Raw genomic sequence first — 24026 nt, 5'->3', positions numbered from 1 at the left:
TAGAGAACACTGGTTAGCTAATGCTGTCGTCAAGTAGCCTATCGCTAGCAAACAAACAGCAAGCCAAGTGAGGAACATAGTGATGGGACGTTCTGTATCGAGGCTTCGGAGCGTGTGTCGAGTAATGGAGGGGGCGTTTCCGCGAAGCGCGTATCGAGGCTTGCTTCATTTATGGGAGGAGCTGAAAATGATGACGTCCGAAGCCTCGCTGCCCGGCTGTACCACGTGACTGGTTCATGAAGTGGTTCGAACTTTGCCGCGAGATATGACAGCGATATAAACCCCTCAGACTTCATTCAAAAATGTGGGTGTTTGATGGAGAGTTGCGGTTAGTGAGAGTTTGGAGACCGTTTGGAGGTTTATGAGAGTGAGGAGAGAAAGTCAGGAGAGAATGGAGCCAGCTAAGAAGAGGAGGATGTCCTCCCCTGTGTGGGAACATTTTGATCTTATTCCTCCCAACAAGGTATGTAAATTTCTACAGAAGATGTATTTTCATGATACTGATGGTGCAATACAATTTATGTTGAGCTGTCTTGACTTTTGTACAAGGTGAAGTGTTTTCTATGTGCCAGGGAGCTGGGATATAACAACAACAACACCTTATCCATGCTTAGGCACTACAGAGCTTTGCATGAGAATAAGGGGGACACCGATTGTGGAGCAAGACCAGGTGAGCCATCAAATGCAATGATAATATAGGATGCAGTAATGTTACTAAATGATATAACAATATTATACAACTGTTATAAGTTACGTATGTGATATTTATATTTGTGCTTTATCTTTATTGTCTTTCCTCAGGAGAACAATCTCAAATAGATGAAGACCTGGTCAGCATGGTGATTGAGGACTCCCAGCCATTTAGCATTGTGGAGGACAAAGGATTCAAAAGATTTGTTAAATCATTAAATCCTAGCTATGTTCTCCCCACTAAAAAGGTCATAAAAGCAGTGAAAATTTAGTTTTTACAGAATAAAATGTGAACAGGCAGGACTGTGTAGCTGTCCATACCTCAACGTTACAAAAGCACAACCACTGTCCACACCCCAACCACACCTCACCTCACAGTAAATGATCATTTCCATTTCAAGCATTTCCAAATAATCATTTCCCATACTGCCACTATAAATATACACAGTATACTGCCATCACTACAATATACATGTTTTACACACTCCTTTTGTTGTTGACATTTACAGGCTGTGTGCAAAATGCCACACTCTTCAAATTCATGCCAGCTATTATTTTTACGTCCTGCTAGAGCAAATGAAGCTTCATGAAGCTTCGCGTTGGGGTGAACCAATTGGATGAAAAGCTTCAGTGCTTCATGGGGCTTCATCTGCCCATCACTAGAGGAACATATGTATAATGCTTACCGTTTATTAAAGGAAAGTATCCTAAATTGACTTCAAATTCGGCGGACAGGCGGCGGTTTTTCGCTTCTTCACTTGTATTTCGAAATAATCGAAGGCGGGTATTTCGAAGTCGCAAAGGAATGACGTCACAAGAAGGTGATTGGTCACTTGCAATGTTGAACCTGGAACAACATTAATTATGATGATGTGGGAACAATGCTGACACGAGGAAATCAGATCGTCCAAACCGGACAGTGATTGCCCAATCGTCTGTGGTCCACATTTGATATTCAGTCTCGGTTTCCTATGATCAGCTGCACCAGTATGGTCTTCTGCTGCTGCCATGTGTTTGCTATTGTGCATTCAGGGATTCTTTTCTACACATCCTGGTAGCAGGAGGTGGTATTTCTGTTACTGTTGCCTTCCTATCTGTTTATAGCAATCTGGCCATTCTCTTCTGACATCAACAACATATTTTCACCCACAGAACTGCTGCTTACCGGATATTTTCTCCTTTTCAGACTGATCTCTGTAAATATTAAAGGTAGTTGTGCAGGAAATCACCTTCTCTGAAACTCAGGCCACTCTGTCTGGCACCAACATCCATGCCCCATTCAGAATCACTTAATTCAGCCTTCTTCCCCATTCTGATGGTTGGTTTGAATTTCAGCAGATTGTTTTGCCCAAATCGACATACCTAATTGCACTGAGTTTCTGCCATATGATTGGCTGGTTAGATATTTGCAGTTGAAGAGGTGTACCTAAAAAAAGTGACAAGCTTACATCTATAAATAGTTAACAGAAGCTGAAACCTAGTACGTGTGATATAGATAAGTTTGACATTCTTCACCAACTGAATCATCTTTTTTGTTTTTGTTGGAGTACATGATAAAAATGTGATCCCCCCCCAGTTAAACATCTTTTTAGATAAAACCTACCTTTTCGATGTAATTATTTTTGATGTATTCTCTAGATATCTATCACATACCGGTTTTTACAAAACATTCAAACCACCATGACCTCAGCAAAAATAGACATGACAATATCCCTTACCCTTATCCCTTAACCACATCCTGCTGATGACTGTTAAAGCACTCCCTTACGCTGGTGTGGTTCAGAATGTCTGAGTCTGAAGCTTGGAGCACTGCTGCTGTGGGCTGACCTGTGGTGTCAAGTCAGATAACTGAGGATAACACATAGTTATGTCTGAATTTCTTTTTTTGAAGAATATTCCTTTTGACTGTCATAATGTTTGAAAAGTAATAGAAATCAGAACTGTCCTAAATAAAATTAAAAAAATTAAAAAAACCCCAAACAAATCATATGCTATTCAACTGTATCATAAGGACAGTGCAGGCAAATGGCTTTTTCCTGTAGACAGAGAACTGTCTATATGTGTCCCCCTCCTTGGCACAACAAGCTGCTCTCATTTTCATGCCCCACCCTACCTCACTTTTTTAATATATTCACTTCTCATTAGTACATGGGGATCTGCCCGGCCCAGTAGACGCTGCCAGTCCCCTCTGAGGCCTTCCCCAAACCACAGCCTCAACTCATGCTCAAGCCATCTGCCATTGTCCACTAGAAATGCTGTCAAACCTAAAATGAGGATGTGGTCCCAGCTAGTGAAAACCATCTCAAATGTATTTAACGGTTCAAAAATATGACATGTCACAGAGGTACATGTGGCACAGCTTTGCTGAACTTCAACCTGACATATTTAAACATCATCCTCTCAGATCAGTTGAAAGATTATAATGTGGAATTAATGTTCACTTCATCTAAAAACAAGTAAAGCTCCAAAACTATAAATAATGGTGTGTTTTGCACATTAAAACTGCATTGTAAATACCCACCACATTAAATAAAGTTGCTTACATTCCACGTCTGGTTGACAGCCAGCTGTGTCACATTTTTCAAAGCTGGTGTACTTTTATCATGTAGTGTACTCATCCTTGTTAAAATGTTACTGTGGCAGGCGGGACTGTTTACCAGATGATTTGAGTTTGCACAAGCAACTTTGTGCGCGCTCACGTGTGTATTCTTGTGTTTGAGTTGGTCTGGAGCCAATCGAGTGCTCAGTTCAAGACCATTTAGCAGTTTCAAACATTTTAATTGAAGAACATTCTGTAACAGCCTGTTCTGTGCTGCTGGTCCCTCCGTCTTCCTCGCTCGCTGTGTGTACTCTTGCAGCACCATCTTTGTGAGCACGGGATCAAAGGAGAAATGTTACAAGGTAAATCTGCGGGTTTCAGTTTGTTTTGGGGATTCAGGTTTAGCCTAATGTTAAAGTTTGGCGTTAAGCGTTCTGTTGTCATAGTTCAGGTTAGCTTAAAAGTAAGTGTTTCTACTCAATCTTAATATTTGCAGACTGTTTTCCATGTGATTACCTCATGAAAATGATTAATCGTCTGACTATTAACATTTACTTAAAATAAATAAATAACAAGACTGCTGTTCCTGTTAAACACACACACACACACACACACACACACACACACACACACACACACACACACACACACACACACACACACACTTTGAAATCAATAATTACACAATACTAACATTTGCATAAAAGTTTTTTTTTTAAAAAGTGTTCTGTTTGAGACAAAGTCGTCTTAACTCCTACTTAACTCTAACTTTTGGCCAAGCTGAGGCAACACACACCAGGTGAAAAATTAAAGGAAAAACTCTAATCCTACACTAGGAGCACCTGGCAGCTTTCTTTGTGCTGTTGCAGAAACTTTACTTGCATGGCCAATGAATAGTATCGTTAAAAAAAGGGATATTAATCCTTTTCCTCACCGCATTTCTCCCTTAAACATAGGACAAGGAATTTGGTAATTTGGGAGGGGCTGTTGAGGTGATTTAGGTATCTGTCTGGGATGCCTAGGGTGTTTCCCAGGCGCTTCCTAGGTAAGGGTGTCTTAGGTATGTTCAACTGAAAGTACGCCTCAGGGTAGACCCAGGACATGCTGGACAGATTATCTCTCTGAGATTGCTTGGGAACGCCTCAATGTCTCACCAAAATAGCTGGAGTACGTGGCTGTTTAAAGTGTTGCCCCGCGACCCATACCCAGATAAACATCAGAAAATGTATGGATTGTTGAAGTATATGCTGTGATCTGACTGAGTTTCAATCTAGTGATCTTGAATCACTAGATTGAAACTCACCAATAGAAGATCTGGGACTTACATTGTAAGGTGGAAGCATTTAGGAATCTCAGGCGTGAAGTGACAGACCGAAGTTACAAAGTGAGGTCCCGGAGTGTGAATGTGCATAGTAAGTAAAAGTCACCAAAATCAGTAACTCTGCAGAGTTTTAAACCTTCTCGGGCATTAACGTCAGCACAAATGTAGAAGACTGACCGTGCTGTACACCAGCACCACAATTATCAAAACAGAAACAAAGTGAACATCACCATCACCAGAACACCAGTTTGCCTGTTGTGGAGGAATGTGGTGGCCCAGTTTCATTAAGACAGCTGGTGTTTTTTGTGTCTTTTGTTTTCTATCTGTCTGTACAGTTTAACAAATGAACTGTAATGAATTGTACTTTATCATTTTAATATACTTGGCTTTGTTCCACCTGATTTTAAATGCAAACTCAAGATGGGCATACTTTCCACCATTAATGTTCCACATGCTATTAAAAACCTTTTGATGACAGTCTGATCTACTTTCCTGTTGCATGGAAAGCCTTTTTCAAAGCTTTACCTTTGTTGTTGTGCTTTTGTTGCTGTGTTTTTATGCTGCATTATGACGCACATCCTCTATTTGACTGGGAAATACTGACAGATCCACACAAACAGACCAAAACGGGTACAGAAAGGCAATTATAGACTTATTGTCTCGCCACATTTTTGCTTCCCTGGTGAGAGTGGTTCTGCCACATTCAGGTCACAATGCTGAGGATAAACTAAACCACAAAGCCACAAGTAATGGAAGTTTTTCAGGTAGGATGAGACAAACACCACCACATATTCAGCTTCCTCTAAGTGCTACACCTACACAGCAGCTGACTATAGCAGCTATGAATACATATATTCCGCACCATTCAAGTCGTTGTGTCAACCATGTAGTTACATTTCTTGGGAGGTGCACATAAGATTATGTAGAAGGTTGTGGTGTAGGGTTAAAATGGGGTTCTGGTTATGGTATAGATCTGACGCAGATGTATGATTCACATGTCACGCTTGTGGTGATGCGAGTTTTTTGAGCCTTGACTGAATGTTTCTGCTGTACCCTCTAAGGCTTCAATAACCAGACATAATCTGATAGTGCAAATAACTGAGACAACACCTCATTTGGGAAGTAATTAAGAAGTGGGATCTCACTGAGTTTGCAGGTTTGGGGAAATTTCCATGTTGGCCTCTCTTTTCAAACCTGCTAGCTATGTCCATCTTTTTTACATGAACTCCACAGGATAATCTGATTCGCAAGCAGATTATATACTTAAACAACCATTACCAAACAAAAGTCTTTGGAATATTCCTGTTGCATTTATTTAGCTCAGTGTTTTCCCATAATTCAAACAAATGATGACAGAATTTTTCCCAGTCATTAAAGCAATGGGAGCTGACGGCAGAGGCTCTTGTAAAGTGTTATGCCAGCACATCCTGATGGCTTATCAGCCAAAATACATTCAACTTTTAATGTTTTGTACCTCTTCCTTCCTTTGCATCAAGACAGGAACCCAAACTTTTTGGCCATACAAATGCATGCATGGGCCATTCAGAGAGGACTGCAGGTAAACAACACACACATCTTGCATCCCTTTGTTCCATGCTGATTCAGAGTGTTTTGTTTCCTTCAGGTAGGGAGCCAGGAAAACACGGTGGAGGTAAAAATGGGCGGAACCGGCGACGCAGACCAACCAGCTTCCTCTTATTTCAGGTTTCCAATGTAAGTCTTTATTCAGTGCTTTCTGCAGAACATTTAATATGGCACCAAATCTTTTCCAAATTATATACACTTCCATACTTAGTATCATTTCTCTACTAGTGCCTAACATTTTGGAATTGTTTTGTTGTTGTTTGTGTTAAATTATTAGACAGCTGCCTGTGAAATATGCGTGTCACGGTACAGAATTTATTGTAATTAATGTAATTATCAATCATGATGTTCTTAAACTGCCAAACTTTGTGGATTGAAAAATGAGTAGAAGGAAGTGTCAAGAAACAGCAATTCCTGTAATGACCAGCTGAGGCTGACTTAAAAAAAAGAAAAAAGTTCATCTCAAAATAGTTCTTCTACTGGACTTAACAAGTCCTGGTGGTGTTGGGTTAGTTCAGTTGCACTGCACTGCATCATGTGACAATTAAAAACTACACTTTAGCAGTGGCTCAAGGTCAAAGCAGGTCAAACTTCTCCGTCTCTTCGTCTCTAGGGTTGCGGTCGTGGCCCCTCCTCCTGCACTTTTCCACTGCTGGTGCTAGCAACAATCTCAGGTAACATGTCAGTTAACTTGACACCTTGTGCTGCATTTATTTTTAGTTTCTTTTTATCTCTTATCTTTTCAGTTCCACCTTTTCACCACTTCTTTCACACTAAACTCTGTTCTACACAACGAAGGTAGGGGTGGGGTGTTAAGAGATTTGATTGGGTAATACAGTGTCAGCAATAAAAATGGATGAATGAGCTGCTGTCAGTGCTTGTAGGACCAGTTGACCCATTGGCCCACTGGCCAGCTGAGGGCAACTCCTCTTGTCAATGTAGTGATATAATTTAATATAATTTTTAAAAAGTAAAAGCGTGTCCGACTTTCTCTACAACAAGAGTTTTTGTGGTGTCTTTCAGCACTTTTTGAAAAGGATCATTCCATTTAATCAGAGGCTACAAAGGTAAAATGAATATCTATATTCAGCAGGTAAGCAAAGTTAAATCACACATGCACACACAGACACACTTAATATAAGTTTAGGTTGAAACAATGTAAATCAGGTAAAGTATTCAGCATCAGGTTGCAGCTTTGTGCATCTCTCACTCTGCCCATTTCATGTGGCAAACTAAAATTTACTGCACGAGAAGCTGGTATGTATGGCTTGTACCGCAAGGCTGCATACATGCACTAAAGTGCATGTTTGGTGTGCACTACGGTGCACCACAGATACTGCCACAAAAGCAGAAAGCCTGTAGACAGATGAGCAAGAGAGTATCTCATTCTTGCTTTTTTTGGACAAGTTGGACAAGTTAAATGTTAACAACAGGTTAATATGAATCTCAGGCCACCAGACCCAGTGATTCAGATGGCAGTCTGCCACTGGTCTGTTGAGTTCACTTTCATATCTATGGTATCACTTTATTCTTTTAGCTTTACTACAATTAATCACTTTTAGTCATACTGGTGAAAAAACAAAAATGTAATGCTGCTTGACTATAATAAATTAGATTATCAAACCAGGATGAGGCTTTTATTTTGAAGACACCAAACAGCATATTTCTTACCACATTAGCATGATATAATGGGTGTACAAGTGAGATGGGTCTCCAAATCTATATTAAAAAGTGTCTGGAAAAGTAGCACAAGCAGAAACAAGTGAGCAGCCAATGAGAGAGAGATGAAGAAGGACAAATGGCAGGCACTACATTGCTTGTTCTGGCAAACCACATTTTCAACACAGTCAACAAGTCCCTTTATCTATGCCACCATGCCTTGAAGGGCTGTGGCTTTTATTACGTGCATCAAAAATAGCTTCAGTTAAAGCTGCATGCCATGCTTTTCTGGCAGTGAACTGCCTGGAACACCATGGGAAATGAATAACACCAACCCACTTGACTCTGGGGTTGTGGAAAGGTGTTATCTGAAGAGATGAATCATCACCTGTCAGGTTTGCTGGAAGCCAGGAGGTGCTACTTGCATTGTCTGGGCATGGCTGTTCATCAACTCAAGTGAAACCAGCATTAATTCAAGCATCAATCACTAAAATTCTCCTATTTTTCGGTGCAAGGTAACCGACTTGGGGTCATTAAATGCCAGCTCACCATTTTAAACAATATATTTTCTTGGGGAAAAAATTATTTGAAAACCTTACCTAAAGCTTAACTCCAAATATGTGTTAGTTAATTACACGGGGAGTTAAATTTGATCTTTTTTTGCAACGGACTGGTTTGAAATTTCTTTTGAACATCCAGAAAAAGTAAAAGTAAAAGGCTGAAACTCGGAAGTTTCACTGAATGCTTTACAACATTAAAAATATGGATTGATAGCAGCGCTAGTAGATCTTTTTTCTTTTTACCTAAACAAAGATTTGAGCTTAATGTCTTGATTAACTTTTACTGCAACCAAACTGGGACCGTTGAGCCAAGCACTGCATTCTTGGTGTGCATGCTCATACAGTACCAACTTGTCAATCTGTAGTTTGTATCACACCAGAAAAGTGTTTAGTAAGGTTTTAAACTCACTGTGACTCAGTTTGCAACCAGTGGAGTTAATGCACCAAGCCATGATATCTCCAAAAGTTGATTCGCTTCATCTGGACGTAGCGTTTTCAGTGGGAGAAATGTTTCGTCATCATCCAAGTGACTTCTTCAGTCTCAGCTGATATATTTTGTCATTTAGGTGAGTTGATATGAAATAGATTCAAAGATTGGGCGATCGTGGCTTAAGAGTTGGGAGTTCGCCTTGTAATCGGAAGGTTGCGGGTTCGAGCGCCGGCTTGGACAGTCTCGGTCGTTGTGTCCTTCACCTGTTGCCTACTGGTGGTGGTCAGAGGGCCCGGTGGCGCCAGTGTCCGGCAGCCTCGCCTCTGTCAGTGCGCCCCAGGGTGGCTGTGGCTACAATGTAGCTTGCCATCACCAGTGTGTGTAAATGGGTGGATGACTGGTTGTGTAAAGCGCTTTGGGGTCCTTAGGGACTAGTAAAGCGCTATACAAATACAGGCCATTTACCATTTTTACCATTCATCTGTCAGTAATTTATATATATTTATTTATTATTCGGATCAAATCAATATTTGCTAATAATATTATGAGCTTCTCAAAGCTTCATATTACCCTCAAAAACAAGTTATTTTACTTATGAGAAGCGTCAACAGATAAGCTGATAAAAAGAGGAAACTAACTTTTGTAAGGGTGTGACCTGACTCAGTCATTTTTTTCTGTCAAAACCTTTCTCTGTCCACTCTTATATTAGCCTAATGCAGTGGGGACTCAGCTTGTTTTCCAACAAGCTGATCCAGGAACAGTTTGTTTTTTTCCGATTCAGTCCCAAGACACTGCGTTGCTTCAGCTGGGACTGACCCCCCCCAGTATAGCTCGAATCACGCTGTAAACAAACAGGCACTTTCCCATGTTAAAATCAGAGAGCACTTTTAGATTATAACATGAGAGAGATAGAAAGAGAGTCGTGGTATACCTTACATCTTGTTTTGACAACCAAGTTACTGGATCCCAACAGCGGTTAGAATTAATTTTCTCATTATATGTTCCTTTAAAGTCTGTGAAGGTTCTCAGTCATCCAGGTCATCGTAGTCTAAGGAGCTTGGAAAGAAAAGCGTCTGGACTTCTTTAAGTTACTTGAAGACGTTTCACCTCTCATCCAAGAAGCTTCTTCAGTTCTAAGGTCAAATGGTGGAGAGTCCCAGATTTAAACCCAGTGGGAGTTTCCCCCCAAAGAGGGACAAAGGACCCCCTGATGATCCTCTACCTAATCACATGAGCCAAGGTGTGAAAGCGGGTGTGGTTTGAAAGAGAGTGAAAGAAGCCATTTACGTCCACTGTGAGCGACCATCTTTGAATAGAGGCGCTGGTTTACGACACCAACTGTCTGCCATCTATAATCCAGTTTTGAGATCCCTTCCCAGACGCCTTAACGCCCACTCACATCCTGGGCCATCTGACCTCAGGAAATCACATGATAGGGTGGGGCTAGGTTTCACAATGAGCTCACCAGAAACCCTGGCTGATTGTGACCCACACCCGCTTTCACACCTTGGCTCATGTGATTAGGTAGAGGATCATCAGGGGGTCCTTTTGTCCCTCTTTGGGGGGAAACTCCCACTGGGTTTGAATCTGGGACACTCCACCATTTGACCCTTAGAACTGAAGAAGCTTCTCGGATGAGAGGTGAAACGTCTTCAAGTAACTCAAAGAAGTCCAGATGCTTTTCTTTCCAAGCTCTTTAGACTGTTCCTTTAAAGGATGCTGAAATTATAGTTTAAGGATCTCTGCTATCTCTACAGCAGAGATTGCTCTGGTGTAAATATAGTGGAGAGAATAAATTCTGCTGTGCACACATAGGCTCCCTGGAGGAGCATGTGTCCAATGCTTGGACAGTAATACTTTGGAACTGCTTTCTGCTAAATCCCAAGTAAAAATTAAAGACGACAAAATGTACTTAAAAGACACGTAGTTCCTTTAAGAGGAGCTTGGTGTCTGATTTCCATTCTGCATGACTGGAAGTTTCCATCAGGGTATCACATACTGGCAACATTTCAACAGGCCAAAGTTTACATTGCATTACTAGCATACACTGAAGTAATAGTCATAGCAGGTAGAATATGCTGGGGGCATATGCTGATAATAGGTCAGTTATCTTGTGCTAGCCCCTCCTATATTCACAGATGTCCATTTTTCCTTTGACTTTGGCACAGGCAGTTTTGGTACCAGGTCAGTGCTACTTTTTGCTGCTATTAGCACCTGTCTTTGTGATAGAAATATAAGGAACAATGTCGGTACTCAGAACAGCGTTACTGGAAAAGTGCTTATATGAGAATTGTCATTATTAGCAAGTGATTTTAACCATGCCACAATTCTAGATAATAGTTGAGATGCAGTACAAGAAAAGCTGAGCTGACCAAAGATGAGACTGAAAATCTTGGCTGCACACAAAAACAGCCAAACATCAACACAATCGAATACTTTCCAAAGAATTCAGTGTTTATATGAACTTCATTATCTCTCTCAAAACGGTGTCTGAAAATTTTTATTTATTTAACTGTTTCTGACTTCAGACCATATAAATATCCAATAAACATTTACTTTACCCAAATCCTTGTCCAGCAAACGTTGCTGAGGAAAAATCCCTGCTCAGTACAGCTACACACACCTGGGGGTGGGACCTGACCAGTCAGCTAGCGAAATTTGACCCCTTAGCGATGCTGGTGACATTTCTGTGTTTAGCCTGTGATGCTAGCATTGTGTGAATGTCATCAACAAATATAAACCAAATAAAAACTGAAGCAGTAAAATGAAACACAAAATTTGTGCCATTGCCAAAACCTTTTGCCTTGATGGTAAGTAAAACAGTAAAACTGACTAACAGCAGATATTTGTTGAAGTGAGAAGTCTCAGCTTTCTGTGTAATTTTATTATCTCTCCCTCCTCCCCATTCGGGGAAATGGCTATTCAAAACAATTAATTCTTTATTAATAATCAGCAATGTTTGCTACACTGGAACCCAGCTATTTTTTACTGTGACATAGTAAGACAATGGCTATCTGACATCACATAAGTTCTGACAATCTGTTTTCTGTGGGAATACAGTTACTCAGCATTCATACAATGCTTGGCCAAATCAAACCATTTCCAGTCTAGAATTTTGTTTTCAGGAACTGTTCTGATCTGGGAAGCACAAAGACAAAGAGCTTATGCAATGATTATTTAATCATTCTACTGTTTGACCCCAGCAGAGCCCAGTTTGCCTGATCAGGAAAGGCGACAAAAATAAGCCTTTTGATGGGACAGGGTGGCAAAGCGGTCAGGGGTAATTCCCTATTAATAAACATAAAAACGCTACATTTGTAACACATCCTTCACACACTGTAAATAAAGAAATAATTGGTGAGAGATTTAAGAAAAAGTTTTTCTTCTGTTTCTTACTTAGACAAGTACCTCAGAAGTAGGAAACAGTGTTGAGTTGTGATTTTACAGAGGAATTACCATAAAATGAGACTGTAAAGTAATTTCTTAGTTTTACACTGTGCTGCAGTCTAACAACAGATGATACAAGGCTACGGTAAGATTCAGGCTTTTATTTTGTTCTAGAAATCTGTTGCAATCAAACAGATTGGATCATTAAAATACATCACCAAACTTTAGCCTGACCGAAATGGTGTTTTTTTTACTCTTCCCTTATCTTTTCATTGTCCCTGTTTTTCAGTCCTCTTTATTGCTTTATTACGGAGCCCCACAGGGGACATGGGAGAAAAAAAAATTAAGACGGACTTTTGCGAGATCTCGCAAAACTAACTCGGGATCTCGCAAAAGTTTTGCGAGATCTCGCAAAACTAACTCGGGATCTCGCAAAAGTTTTGCGAGATCTCGCAAAACTAACTCGGGATCTCGCAAAAGTTTTGCGAGATCTCGCAAAACTAACTCGGGATCTCGCAAAACTAACTCGGGATCTCGCAAAACTAACTCGGGATCTCGCAAAACTTTTGCGAGATCTCGCAAAAGTTGAATTCCAACAATGGCGGCAGCTACTTAGTTGTAATATTACTCTTTCTGGGTCACAAAATACACTTTTAAGATATTTTGAGGCGTGAATGTAGTTGTGTAAATGGCAGCAGAGAAAAAAGATGTCCTGGAACCATGGAGTTTAAGCGTCCTCACATTGTTTAGAAAACACAAAACCCCAAGTGTGGACACTTAGCTACTATTTACAGTTTAAAGTTGCCATCAGAACAAGCACTTTTAATTGTGCTTTGCTCCTCATTGTCTTTGAGTAGCAAAGTTTGACAAAACAAACCCAATAAATGTACTTTTATCTTTATTTTTAGTATAGTAATCTGCCTTGATGTATTTTTATTTTAATGTTTTATTTTGGGTATTGTATTTTTTAATATATGGAGGAAAAGTTCTGTCAGCCCTGTGTTGAAAGGGCTGTGGTCACCCAGCCGTCCTGTTCTAACAAACCCAAATGTCAGGAACAATTTCTTTAGATCTGTTCAGTTTTATTCCTATAGCACCACTTACCAGTAAGGTAAAGACCCCGCAGTGCTAATCTAGGATAAATGTTCACTTGGATTAATTGATGAAGTAAATGCAATATGGTAATCAAAGGTGAGTTTTTGGCCACTACTGACTACATATGTATACTGCATCATAGGTGGACAGACAAGGATGTAAACCACAACTTAACTGTTTGGCTGAGGCAAAACAACTACAAGGCAGTGTGTGGCAGAGCGTGGTCTGCAGCGCGGCTTTAAAGTCTGTATTAGGTCCTGAATTTGTGTTGCTGTTCCTGTGTGCGTTCGACTGCTGCCATGCTGAAAATCATGGAAACTTGGTCAGGTCTGCCGTGGATTTATTACAGTGGTGACAAAACCCAAGATTGGCTGAAATGTTGGCTGACCTAGAGGCCATGCAGAAGGAACAGGCAGCTGTGGCACACCCTCACCAGGAGGAGCCGCAGAAGCGGACCGAGCACCAGATGCAGGTGATTGAGGATCTGGCAGCTAAGATCAGGTCCTGGCCGCCACCGCGGCCATCCCCACCGGCGTCTCCCAAATGTGTGCGAGTGGCTGAGGTCTGGTCTACTCTGACACCTGTGCCGGCTCCCAGGGTGAGGGCACCCAAGGCACAGCCTCCCTCTGCACCTGTACACACTCCGTGGGTGGGAGCAGCTAGTGCCCGGCAAGAGCCTGCACCCGTGCCTGTTCCCTGGAGGAGCTCAGCTGAACAACTTCCACCCCCACCACCTGTGCATTCACCTGCTCAGAGGTTGAAGAGCCAGCAGGTCCTGCCCAGCTGGAGCCGGAGGTTGAAGCGTTGGAAAGATGTGCTCGGCCTGGGGTGGTGGACAACGTGCAGGAGAGATCTACCTAGCTGGGGTCGGAGGTCGGGGCCCGCAGGTGGTGTGCTGTCCAGATCAGCCTCACTTTCACCAGACACAGCTCTGGCTTTGAGCACAGAAAACCCTGCCTACATGCTCTTCACACCTTCTATTTGCAAGGGAGAGCCAATCAGAAGAAAGTTGATTTAAAGGGAGGGTAGCAAAAATGGCTTATTTCATGCAAAATGAGCTGAAGGACTGCATCATGGCCAAGTATAACATAAAAATGCTTCATTTCTAAACTGGGATTTATTCAAATCAACTGTAGTGGATTCCAAGAATTAAAATATGAAGCTGAGAATAAGCAGAATAGCTTCAATATAAAAAACGAATGGATTACTGCCAACATTAAAAGGTACTTTTATATTAGAGTTTCATAGCTTTTCAGCACTAGAGGTTGCTGCTCCACCTACAGACAGGTGGCAAACAACAAGTATAAGGAAAAATAATGGATCCTTTGCAAATAATACAAAGTTGTTATGAGCGATAACCTTTACTTTATGATTCTTTTTTAAGCCCCATGGGAGAAAGTGAACAGTGTGTGAATGTGTGTGTGAATGGGTGGATGACAGGTTGTGTAAAGCGCTTTGGGGTCCTTAGGGACTAGAAAAGCGCTATATAAATACAGGCCATTTACCATTTACCATTTACCAAAGTGAATGGTTTAAAAAATGGTGTGAATAATATAATTACAGTTACCAGATCTCACCCAAATTCAACAATAATGTGACATTTTGGAGTGACTTGTTAGAGAAAGCACTCCACCTCCACTGTAAACCTTTTAGAATATTGATGTTCATCTGTCCAGCTGAGTTCAGACACCTGCTAGGGTGCACTGACTCTGTTCTGGTACAATGAGTTGGCCCAACACTACGCTAAAGCAGTTAATATTGTTTCTGGCTTTTTTGTCACCCCTGTGTTTGTAAAGACCTTTGAACTAACTTGTTGAAGAGCTGTGCTGTATAAATAAAGCTGCTTATTGTAGCAGATGGTGTCTACTAGTTCCTTACAGAAATATCTTGCTCTTTAACTACTAAGTGCTTTATTATGTGCACCAATTACTGCACAACCACATCTGTCTGCTGTATGTCGCCGAGCTCAAGCAATGAAAATAAATGCCTTTGGCCAAAAATGGCAGTGTCTCAGCAGACAGAATAAACCAGAATAGCAAAGTTGTGGTTTTGTGGTTTCGATGGCCCAAAGAGGCGCTCAATACAAAGCTCTGTCTTCTAAGTAAATTGTCACAATTTAAATGCTGAGTTTTAGTTAATTTAATACTATTATTACTTATTCATCTTTATATTCAGAAATGAAAAGTTATAAGCAAAAAATCTTACATTCCAGTTATTTTGTTATTCAATGTGCTACATTTTCTGACCTTGTGTTAGTGTGGCGTCATTAACCTCTCGGCGCCCTCGAGGGCACTTCCTGTGCGTAGGGGAAGCACACAGACATATGGCCAGGGAGACGTTTCATCCGTCAGTGTGTGTGTTTAAGTGAAAGCCACAGACGGTGCAGACTGTATAGCTTCCGCAGGGTAAACATCAGCTTTCTCATGAGAACGCTTCTCTCTTTGACTGCTTAGATGCTTTTCATGTGTGTATTTGTCTGTATGTGTACTCAATATTGAACTTTATGTAAAAAATAAAAGATTGTCATTTAGAAAGCACTTCTCCGTGTATATACATTCAGAAAGCTTTCCTCTCTGAGTTGACACAAATCTTCACATGTTCTTTAAAATAAATGAACATGTATGATTATTCAAAACAGTGTGTTTAAGTTTTGGTATTGTCTTAACTAGGAAACATTAAAAATATATAAATTAATTGACTTTTTCTTGTTTTTTTTTTTCCAATTTCTGAATTTTAGAACAAAGCGATAAAAAATATTAAATAACAAATGATGTTAAAATGAAATGTAAATATTTTCCTTTCTTCATGTTCTGAGGCTTCAGGATCTCCTGACATTCAGCTCTTCTGGGAAGGCTTTCCACAGGGTTTAAGTGTGTGTTTATGGGAATTTTTGACCATTCTTTCAGAAGTGATCCGAGCAGGCCTGGCTCACAGTTTCCACTCTAATTCATCCTTTGAAATGGGTTGAAGTGAAATGCACTGATAACAAGGTTTACCTGTTAAATTGAAACCAAAGGGACATATTTCTCCAGTTTCAGTATAGATGCATTTAATCAACAGTCGTTTACACACAGAAAGAATGTAAGATAATAAAAGTTTTTAAGGGCCTTATTTTTCCAGTTTTGTGCGGATACAGTTACTATATATTCACGGTCAATCCGTCACCCACTGTCCAGAATGAGCTGTTGACGTTTTTTTGCACGTGACATTTGTGCCAACCCTTTATTTCTGCGATTTTTTTTCCCTTTTAAAAGGGTTTGCTTGAGGACTTTTATATAGTATCGTAGAGACTCTTTGCTTTCTTACAACTCTTGCTGCTGTGTATCAGTCACATTAATTGCTTTTAGTGTGGGCTGCTGGTTTATTCTGTTTAATGCTTGATTAACAAAATAGTGAACCGCAAACAAAGTCCAAAAGGACTTGTATCCCTTTTTTTCCTTTTTATGTCCTGTGCGTTTGACCAGTGCACTAGACACTCTGAAATTATGAGAAAATAATGTTAAATACGGAAGACAAACTAGCTTATTACTTATTCAGTGTGTTAATCCTGTCATTTCACCTGCTGTAGCATGCTGAGTTTAATTTATCTTTATAAGAAGAGGCTACACCACCACCTAGTGTCCAAATATGGTCACTACCGTAACGAATACCCATTGTACTTGAGCATGACTTCAATCAGTTTCAGATGACTAAAACAAAACACTTGCTCAGTTAATAAATACAGATTGTCAAATTTAGCCAACAGTTATAATTTATACATTTATATACCTTTAATGTAATTTTTTTAAATTCAAATTTATTTATACAGCGCCAAATCACAACAACAGTCGCCTCATATTGTAAGGTAGACCCTACAATAATACATACAGAGAAAATTCCAACAATGAGCAAGCACTTTGGTGACAGTGGGAAGAAAAAACTCCCTTTGAACAGGAAGAAACCTCCGGCAGAACCAGGCTCAGGGAGGGGCGGCCAACTGCTGTGACCAGTTCAGGTGAGAGAAGGAAGACGGGATAAAGACATGCTGTGGAAGAGAGAGACAGAGATTAATAAGAAGTACAATTCAATGCAGAGAGGTCTATTAACACATAGTGAGTAAAAAAGGTGAGTAAAAAAGAAAAACCCAATGCATTCTTATGAAAAAAGCCACTATGGTCACTTTTATATGTTTTGTTGAAGAAAAAATAGGCATAATTCTTTATTTGCTCTGCTCTACTTCTCAACATTGGTTTGTCTGTTGAGTTTAGGTGCCTTTTTATGCTTGATTGATTGATTGATTGATAGGTCAGTGCAGAGGCGGAGCCAGACATTTGAAACACCCGGGGCTTAGCCCAAAAGGATAGTATGCATGTGGGATTTTTTTTTCCCCTTGGGGGGGGGGGGGGGTAGAAATGACTGAAAGATTAATTGGCTCTGTTTTGAGTTTTGTTCAAAAAAGAATGACTTCATATAGGGAAAAATATATATCACATGTGCAGAACACCTTAAACTAGTTTTTTAATTAAGCAGCAAGGCAGAACAAAATCAGGGCTGTATCAAGACACGAGGACTAAACCCCAATTCAACCAGACCAAGAACTGATCCAGAATTAAAACAGGACTACAACAGTTCAAAATCAGGACTACTTGGGACTTAACCAAGACAGAACCAGAATCAGAACTAGATGATAGTAGCACTAAAAATCATCATAGACCTGCACTACATTTATTTTTTAATTTTTTACCAAAGTACAATATTTAGATTGAGAAAGGTTTATATAATTATTTAGCCTTGTTGTGCAAACAAGCCTGCATAACTTAATAAATATAGAATTTGAAAAATAACAAACCTAAAAAGAAACACTAGGTATGAGATACATGAGTACCTATGATACGGTGATACTTTTGGTAAACAACCATTTGACTAACATGTGTGTCTCACCTGCTCTTGTTCATCTCTGTTCTGTCCTCATTCTCCATCTCCCTCTCTGTTCCTCTCTCCCTCTTTGTGCTGACAATCATCAAATATACAGATATTTACAAACTCTTCAGATAAAAACACAAACACTTTTTAATTGTAACATCAAATCAGACTAAATGTTTATTTTTTTAGATTGATAAATATAAAAAACATATTTGTTAACTTTAAGAGTAAAGAGAGAAATCGTCTGTATTTCTTAATTGCAAATGGCACCAAATTGTATTCAAATTGAGCCACACTTATGGAGCTCCACAGTTCTTTTCCTGGTGTTTTGGTTGACATCTCTTGATTTTCCCATGTCACAGAAACAGGCTCTGTGTTTTGCCTTATATGCATCCACAGCTGTGCCACCAGTTTACTCACATGGACTCTACTAACCTATCAGAAGCTTCTTCAGCTCAGAATGGAATCGTCTGGAGTTTTCTTATTAATTAACAATAAACTTAGTGTACATGTACTCCTAAATTTGATGAAAGTGATAAAAAACAGAAAGCTCTGTCTCTCTTTATTGTGACATTTAACTAATTCAAAAGATATTTCAATATTTATCTAAAACAAAAGTTTACTCTAAATTGATGTTGTGCAGTAAAAATGTTTTATGTTTTCTCCCTAAAGTGTAAATATCTGGTTACAAATGTGAATATCCTGCTGTGTACTGAAATCCCTCTTGTTTTGCATACAAATATACTGAACAACATACAAAGCATAATATATAAAATAACATTTACCTGAGTTTTTTCTTTGAAAGAACCCTCTAATGTCCATTCTTATATTTCAGTACATAACTGAAACCGATTTAGTCGGGGAGGGTAAGAACTGAAAATATGAAATAAACACACGTAAGCTAAGAATCTCTAAAAAAAAAAATAGCATTTGTTCGGCTTTTCATTTCGCCATTTGTTGATTCACTTGAAGAGCAAGTAACGTAATATTGGTCAAGTGATCAGTTTGATATCAATCTTTCGTGATGCACCGTCATATTTACATTATTTGTACGGTACGAATGATTTGCTTTGGTACCTGGTCAAACTTAAGCTCTCCTTAGTATGGCTGGCTCCGTCTCTCCAACAGCGCACTGACGGGCAGCAGCTGCCCCGCCCCCTCGCTCAGTCGCTTAGTGCCTGAGCTTGGATCATACCAATATCAGGGGGGGATTCACGCACAGTCGTAAATTCCCACAGTGTGCACTATGTGCTTCGAATATTGTGTGTACTTTTTGTTTTATACAGTTGTCAGCCAGGCATCTAACTATGAAAAAATTGCACTCCAAAATACCCCGGGCTTCTGACAAAACAACCCGGGCTTAAGCCCAGTAAGCCACCCCCACGCTCCGCCCCTGGGTCAGTGGTAAGTGGCTTAACTGAGAAGCAAACAAAAAAACCTTCAGAAAGTTTGAAGAATCATTTCTCAAGAACACTTTAAAAACACGCAAGAAACTCTGGCTCCTTGGAAGCAAAGAAGAAAGTGGCTCAAGACTTTTGCAGGTAAGTTGAGTAATGTAAGTTAATGGTTTAAATTCTTCTTACAAAAAGTTATTCAAAACAAAATTATGCGTTTTTCCCTTTTTTCATCTATTACTACTTGATGTGGAAAATATCTACAGTGTATTTACATATATCCCAATATTTAGAACATGTGCGTTACTCCACTTAAGAACTGTGCCTCTGATGGACTTTTTTGCCCCATAAAAACACCCACACAATCTCATGCTTGAAGACATGTTTATTCCCAAATTTAGAATGATTTTTACAGGTTTGCAAGTGATCATAGCCAAATGTTGTCCTGCCAGATTGCTTAAAATCATCACAGATGTTTGTGATATGATTTCAATGAGGAGAATGTTTTGAACATGAGGAAATATCTTGCTGATGCAACTTTGAACTTCCAAATTACAGTGTTTTATCATCATGCGTATTTGCGCAGGTCAACTCCCAAACAAAAATCACAAAAGCACCATGATAGCATGGCACTGCTAACTTTTACATTCTGTCTCTCACATCTGTAGCTGGGGAAAAAAAACATATAAAATGCTACAAAAAGTGGTTCAGCTATTTGATCAAAAGTTGTTTACTAAAACCAGAAATAACTCAAATACATTTTAACCTCTGACTATTTTCAAAAATGGTGAAGTAGATGCTAATTTTCAGAGGCCCCCTCTTTCTTAAATATTAATTTAATTTTGATTCAGTGAGGATTCGATGATCTGTAATAGTATCCAGCATAAAATGCAATTTTCAAATTCAAATTGCATGATATTTGACCTTTTGGCCTCTACTCTTTAATTTTCCAAGTAGCAGGAAATTGTAAACCTGAAAAGTAATTTTTGTGCAGTGTGCAGATGGTTCTTCAATGGAATTGCTTGTAACATTTGCAGTTCCTCTATTGTTGCTCTTCACCAGGGGTGAGCAACTCCAGGCCTCGGGTGATTTAAATGGCTAAATTAGCTCCTCAACATGTCTTATAGTTCTCCAGAGGCCTGGTAATGAACTGATCATGTGATTCAGGTGTGTTGACCCAAGGTGAGATCTAAAACCTGCAGGACACCGGCCCTCGAGGCCTGGAATTGCCACCCCTGCTCTACACACTTAAATAATTAAATAAGCTTGGTTGGTTGAAACATAGGGCAGCACGGTGGCACGGTGGTTAGCACTGTTGCTGCACAGCAAGAAGGTCCTGAGTTCAATTCCACCATCAGGCCGGGGTCTTTCTGTGTGGAGTTTGCATGTTCTCCCCGTGTTTGCGTGGGTTCTCTCCGGGTACTCCGGCTTCCTCCCACCGTCCAAAGACATGCAGCTTGTGGGGATAGGTTAATTGGATAATCCAAATTGCCACTAGGTGTGAATGTGAGTGTGAATGGTTGTCTGTCCCTGTGTGTTGGCCCTGCGACAGACTGGCGACCTGTCCAGGGTGTACCCCGCCTCTCGCCCTATGACAGCTGGGATAGGCTCCAGCACCCCCCGCGACCCTGAAAAGGATAAGCGGTAGCGAATGGATGGATGGATGGATGGTTGAAACATCCACTGACACACATGTAGCCAAGTAAAAAAAACATGTATACATGTTGTACTATTCTGTGTAATTGATTAAACTGACATGTTTCGTTTATCTGTGTGAATTAAAGTAGTATTTCTTAACTCTTTTGTATCTGTTTCTGATTTTTACATTGTTATTGTTAAAGGTGAAACATCTTCCGGTATGATGGCGCCTGTGTTTGGCTTTGCCGCTGCCGACCATGGTTTTAAACTTGCTTTTGGTTGATTTTTATTTTTAGGTTTTAGCTTCTGTGAAGCACTTTGTGATTTTTATCTTGAAAGGTGCTATATAAATAAATTTTTACTTTACTTACTTTACTTTACATCAATACATTAGAAACAGATGTGAAGTAAAACGGTTCATGACTAAATCTTAATTTAATAATGTACACAGGTATAAACTGTGAGAGAATTAATATCTTAGAAGTGCTATCCAATCAGTTATTTTAATTGTCATATTTGCTGACTAGTGACCCTCGAGCATTACATCATTTCTCTCCTAAACGTATGCAGAGTGCGGCGTGTCTGAAGCTCAATTGTTCCTGGAAGAAGGACTAACACTTGTAAGTTAAAATGTGGCTGAGGGTTATCAGTGGATGGGTTACTAACCAGCCTAGCTTGTTTGAGGCATTTGCCTTAAAATCTGCATTCTATTGAACTGTGAACTTTGTAGAAGGTACCCACACAGAGACCCCGAGACACGGAGATCAGAGTAAGAACATTTTGTCCTTTCCCAGAGTCACTTTCGCTTACTGATTTTTATGAAGGGAAATGTCACAAGCTTTTTATGGAGATCATTTGTTTGCTTGGTTTTGCGGTTTGCATTATTTAAATTTTATTGTCCTTACATTCATGTAGCAGGAGGGTTAAGGGGCATTTGACATTTGTACTAGCTTCTCCAATGTGTAACTTGGAGTACCAACTTGGACTTTGACATATTTTGCAATGTAATGATGTTCAAAGGTCACCCTGAAGTTAATGATCAAGTCAGTTTGCCAGGCAAATTTCTGAAGAGCTTAAATCCAACCCTATCATATAAAAGGGGGCAGAGAACTCAGAAGAGGACATTGCAGCTCGAGTGCATGCACCCTATGCAGCTTTTTATGCAGGTGAGTAATCTCAGTCTTTGTATTGATACATGTTCACATCTTTAACTTTCTGACATTTTAAACTAACTCTAAACCTCTTACTTTTGCAGTCATAAGCAGAGCAAAGATGAAGTTTGAGACCATCCTCGAGGAAATCGATGGGTTTGGGCGTTTCCAAATCGCCATCCTCATCCTGCTGTGCACCTCGCGGATGGTTCTCCCCTGTCACTTCTTACTAAATAACTTCATTGCTGCTGTGCCCCCTCACCACTGTGACATTAGCACGCTGGAGAAGTCTTCAGAAGAACTCTTCAGAAATTTAACTCAGGAGCAGAAACTGACTGTCAGCCTTCCTGTACGAGAAGATGGGGAGCCGAAATCCTGTGAGATGTTCGCAGAGCCTCAGTTTCAGCTTTTATCCAACAACTCCAACCGCACTGACCTGCCCACAGTTTGGTGTCAGAGTGGATGGGTTTATGACAATTCCACCTTCATTTCCACGCTGGCCACAGAGGTACAGTAAAAATAGTGTACGACTAAAAACTAATATTGCAAAAAACAAAAAACATGCACAGATGTGTGTGACATAAATTGACTGTCATGAAATTCAAATTTTATTTAAAAAAATATTGACCCTTACATTGGCCTGAATAGAAGAAACTAGTACCTAAATGGATCAAATTAAATGATGCTTTCCTCTGTGGGTTTCTTTCCCAGTGGAACCTTGTCTGTGATAAAAAGAGCCTGACAAAAACCACAAACACAATATTCTTCGTTGGAGTTATGATCGGAGCCCTAGCTTTTGGATTCTTCTGTGATAAGTAAGGCAGTTCACTTTATGCTGGATATGCATTTGTTTTTCCATTGTTAAATTTATCGTGCACAAGGAATAATAGTTGTGATAATTCTTTGGTCAAAACCACACTTAAAAAACATGACTGTACTTTTACATTTGTGAAACCCCTTTGAGGCCTTTGTAGGTTGTTATGGGAAAATGTACTTCCTGTGCTGTTTCCAGGTATGGGAGAAAAACCATGCTTCTGGTCTCTTACATTTTGTCGATCGTGTTCGGCTTCTCCAGCACATTTGCAAACTCCTACATACTGTTTGCAGTGCTGAGATTTTTCACTGGATTTTCACTGACAGGAATCAGCATCATCTCAATAGTTCTCAGTAAATGACTTTTTTGCCTTCAAAAAATGTTAACACATCACATGTTGCGCCCCTAAAATCAGTTGTTGTAGGTTTAAAATTCATAATTAACAATAAACTAATAATCATTCATTTTGGTACTTTTCATACCTTTCAGCCATTGAGTGGGCTGACATAAGTCATAGGTCAACTATTGGGGTGATTGGCAGCCTGGCCTGGTCTGTAGGTTACATGCTGCTGGCTGGGATGGCCTTTCTTCTCACTGACTGGCGGACGTTGACCATGACAGTTACAGCCCCGTTAGGATTCGCAGTTCTAACCTGGTGGTAAGTGAAGTACAACAGCAGGGGAACAAAACAGATGTTTTTTATTCATAACAACATTAATTCATGACATTTTTTGGAAGTGTATTTCCCACATCTGACTTATAATCGTTGTAATTAATGGTTGATTATTTTGTATGATTATAATTGTAGGTGGATTCCTGAATCTGCTCGCTGGCTTTTAGCAAATGGTAAAGTGGAAAGGGC

At 39.9% G+C, this 24026-nt stretch overlaps 1 protein-coding gene, 2 long non-coding RNA genes and 1 pseudogene across 4 annotated transcripts in view; 3 read left to right on the top strand and 1 right to left on the bottom strand.

The window, feature by feature from the left end:
* Nucleotides 1-3507: 3507 nt before the first annotated feature.
* LOC309720703 lies at nucleotides 3508-7580 on the top strand. The gene is made up of 4 exons (XR_014280558.1): nucleotides 3508-3591; nucleotides 6175-6263; nucleotides 6748-6808; nucleotides 7158-7580. It is a non-coding gene; the product is annotated as an uncharacterized lncRNA (long non-coding RNA).
* A 5088-nt stretch (nucleotides 7581-12668) lies between these two features.
* Nucleotides 12669-15168, top strand: LOC309719924 (uncharacterized protein). The gene is made up of 2 exons (XM_082556354.1): nucleotides 12669-14152; nucleotides 15122-15168. The coding sequence occupies exons 1-2, from the start codon at nucleotides 13642-13644 to the stop codon at nucleotides 15133-15135; spliced, it is 525 nt and encodes a 174-aa protein (XP_082412480.1). The 5' UTR covers nucleotides 12669-13641; the 3' UTR covers nucleotides 15136-15168.
* Nucleotides 15169-17654: 2486 nt separating this feature from the next.
* On the bottom strand, nucleotides 17655-19557 carry LOC309720511. Its single transcript, XR_014280498.1, has 3 exons — nucleotides 19245-19557; nucleotides 18953-19040; nucleotides 17655-18254 (listed from the first exon to the last, which is right to left on the bottom strand). It is a non-coding gene; the product is annotated as an uncharacterized lncRNA (long non-coding RNA).
* Nucleotides 19558-22209: 2652 nt separating this feature from the next.
* Nucleotides 22210-24026, top strand: part of LOC309721004 (solute carrier family 22 member 7-like) — a 7901-nt pseudogene continuing 6084 nt past the window's right edge. Inside the window, exons 1-6 of the transcript XR_014280735.1 lie at nucleotides 22210-22365; nucleotides 22455-22858; nucleotides 23062-23165; nucleotides 23363-23517; nucleotides 23654-23822; nucleotides 23973-24026. The exon at nucleotides 23973-24026 is cut by the window's right edge and continues 67 nt beyond it. The product of XR_014280735.1 is annotated as a solute carrier family 22 member 7-like (transcript). The remainder of the gene's footprint in view (nucleotides 22366-22454; nucleotides 22859-23061; nucleotides 23166-23362; nucleotides 23518-23653; nucleotides 23823-23972) is intronic.

The sequence above is a fragment of the Aulonocara stuartgranti genome (genome assembly GCF_965226115.1).
Source record: "Aulonocara stuartgranti genome assembly, chromosome: 13".
NCBI lineage: Eukaryota > Metazoa > Chordata > Actinopteri > Cichliformes > Cichlidae > Aulonocara > Aulonocara stuartgranti.
The sequence above is the reverse complement of the archived record's forward strand: the minus strand, read 5'-3'. Positions and strand labels throughout refer to the sequence as shown.

What these genes read in the sequence shown, in the direction of transcription:
- LOC309719924 (XM_082556354.1), top strand. Translation starts at nt 13,642, where the DNA reads ATGTTGGCTGACCTAGAGGCCATGCAGAAGGAACAGGCAGCTGTGGCA.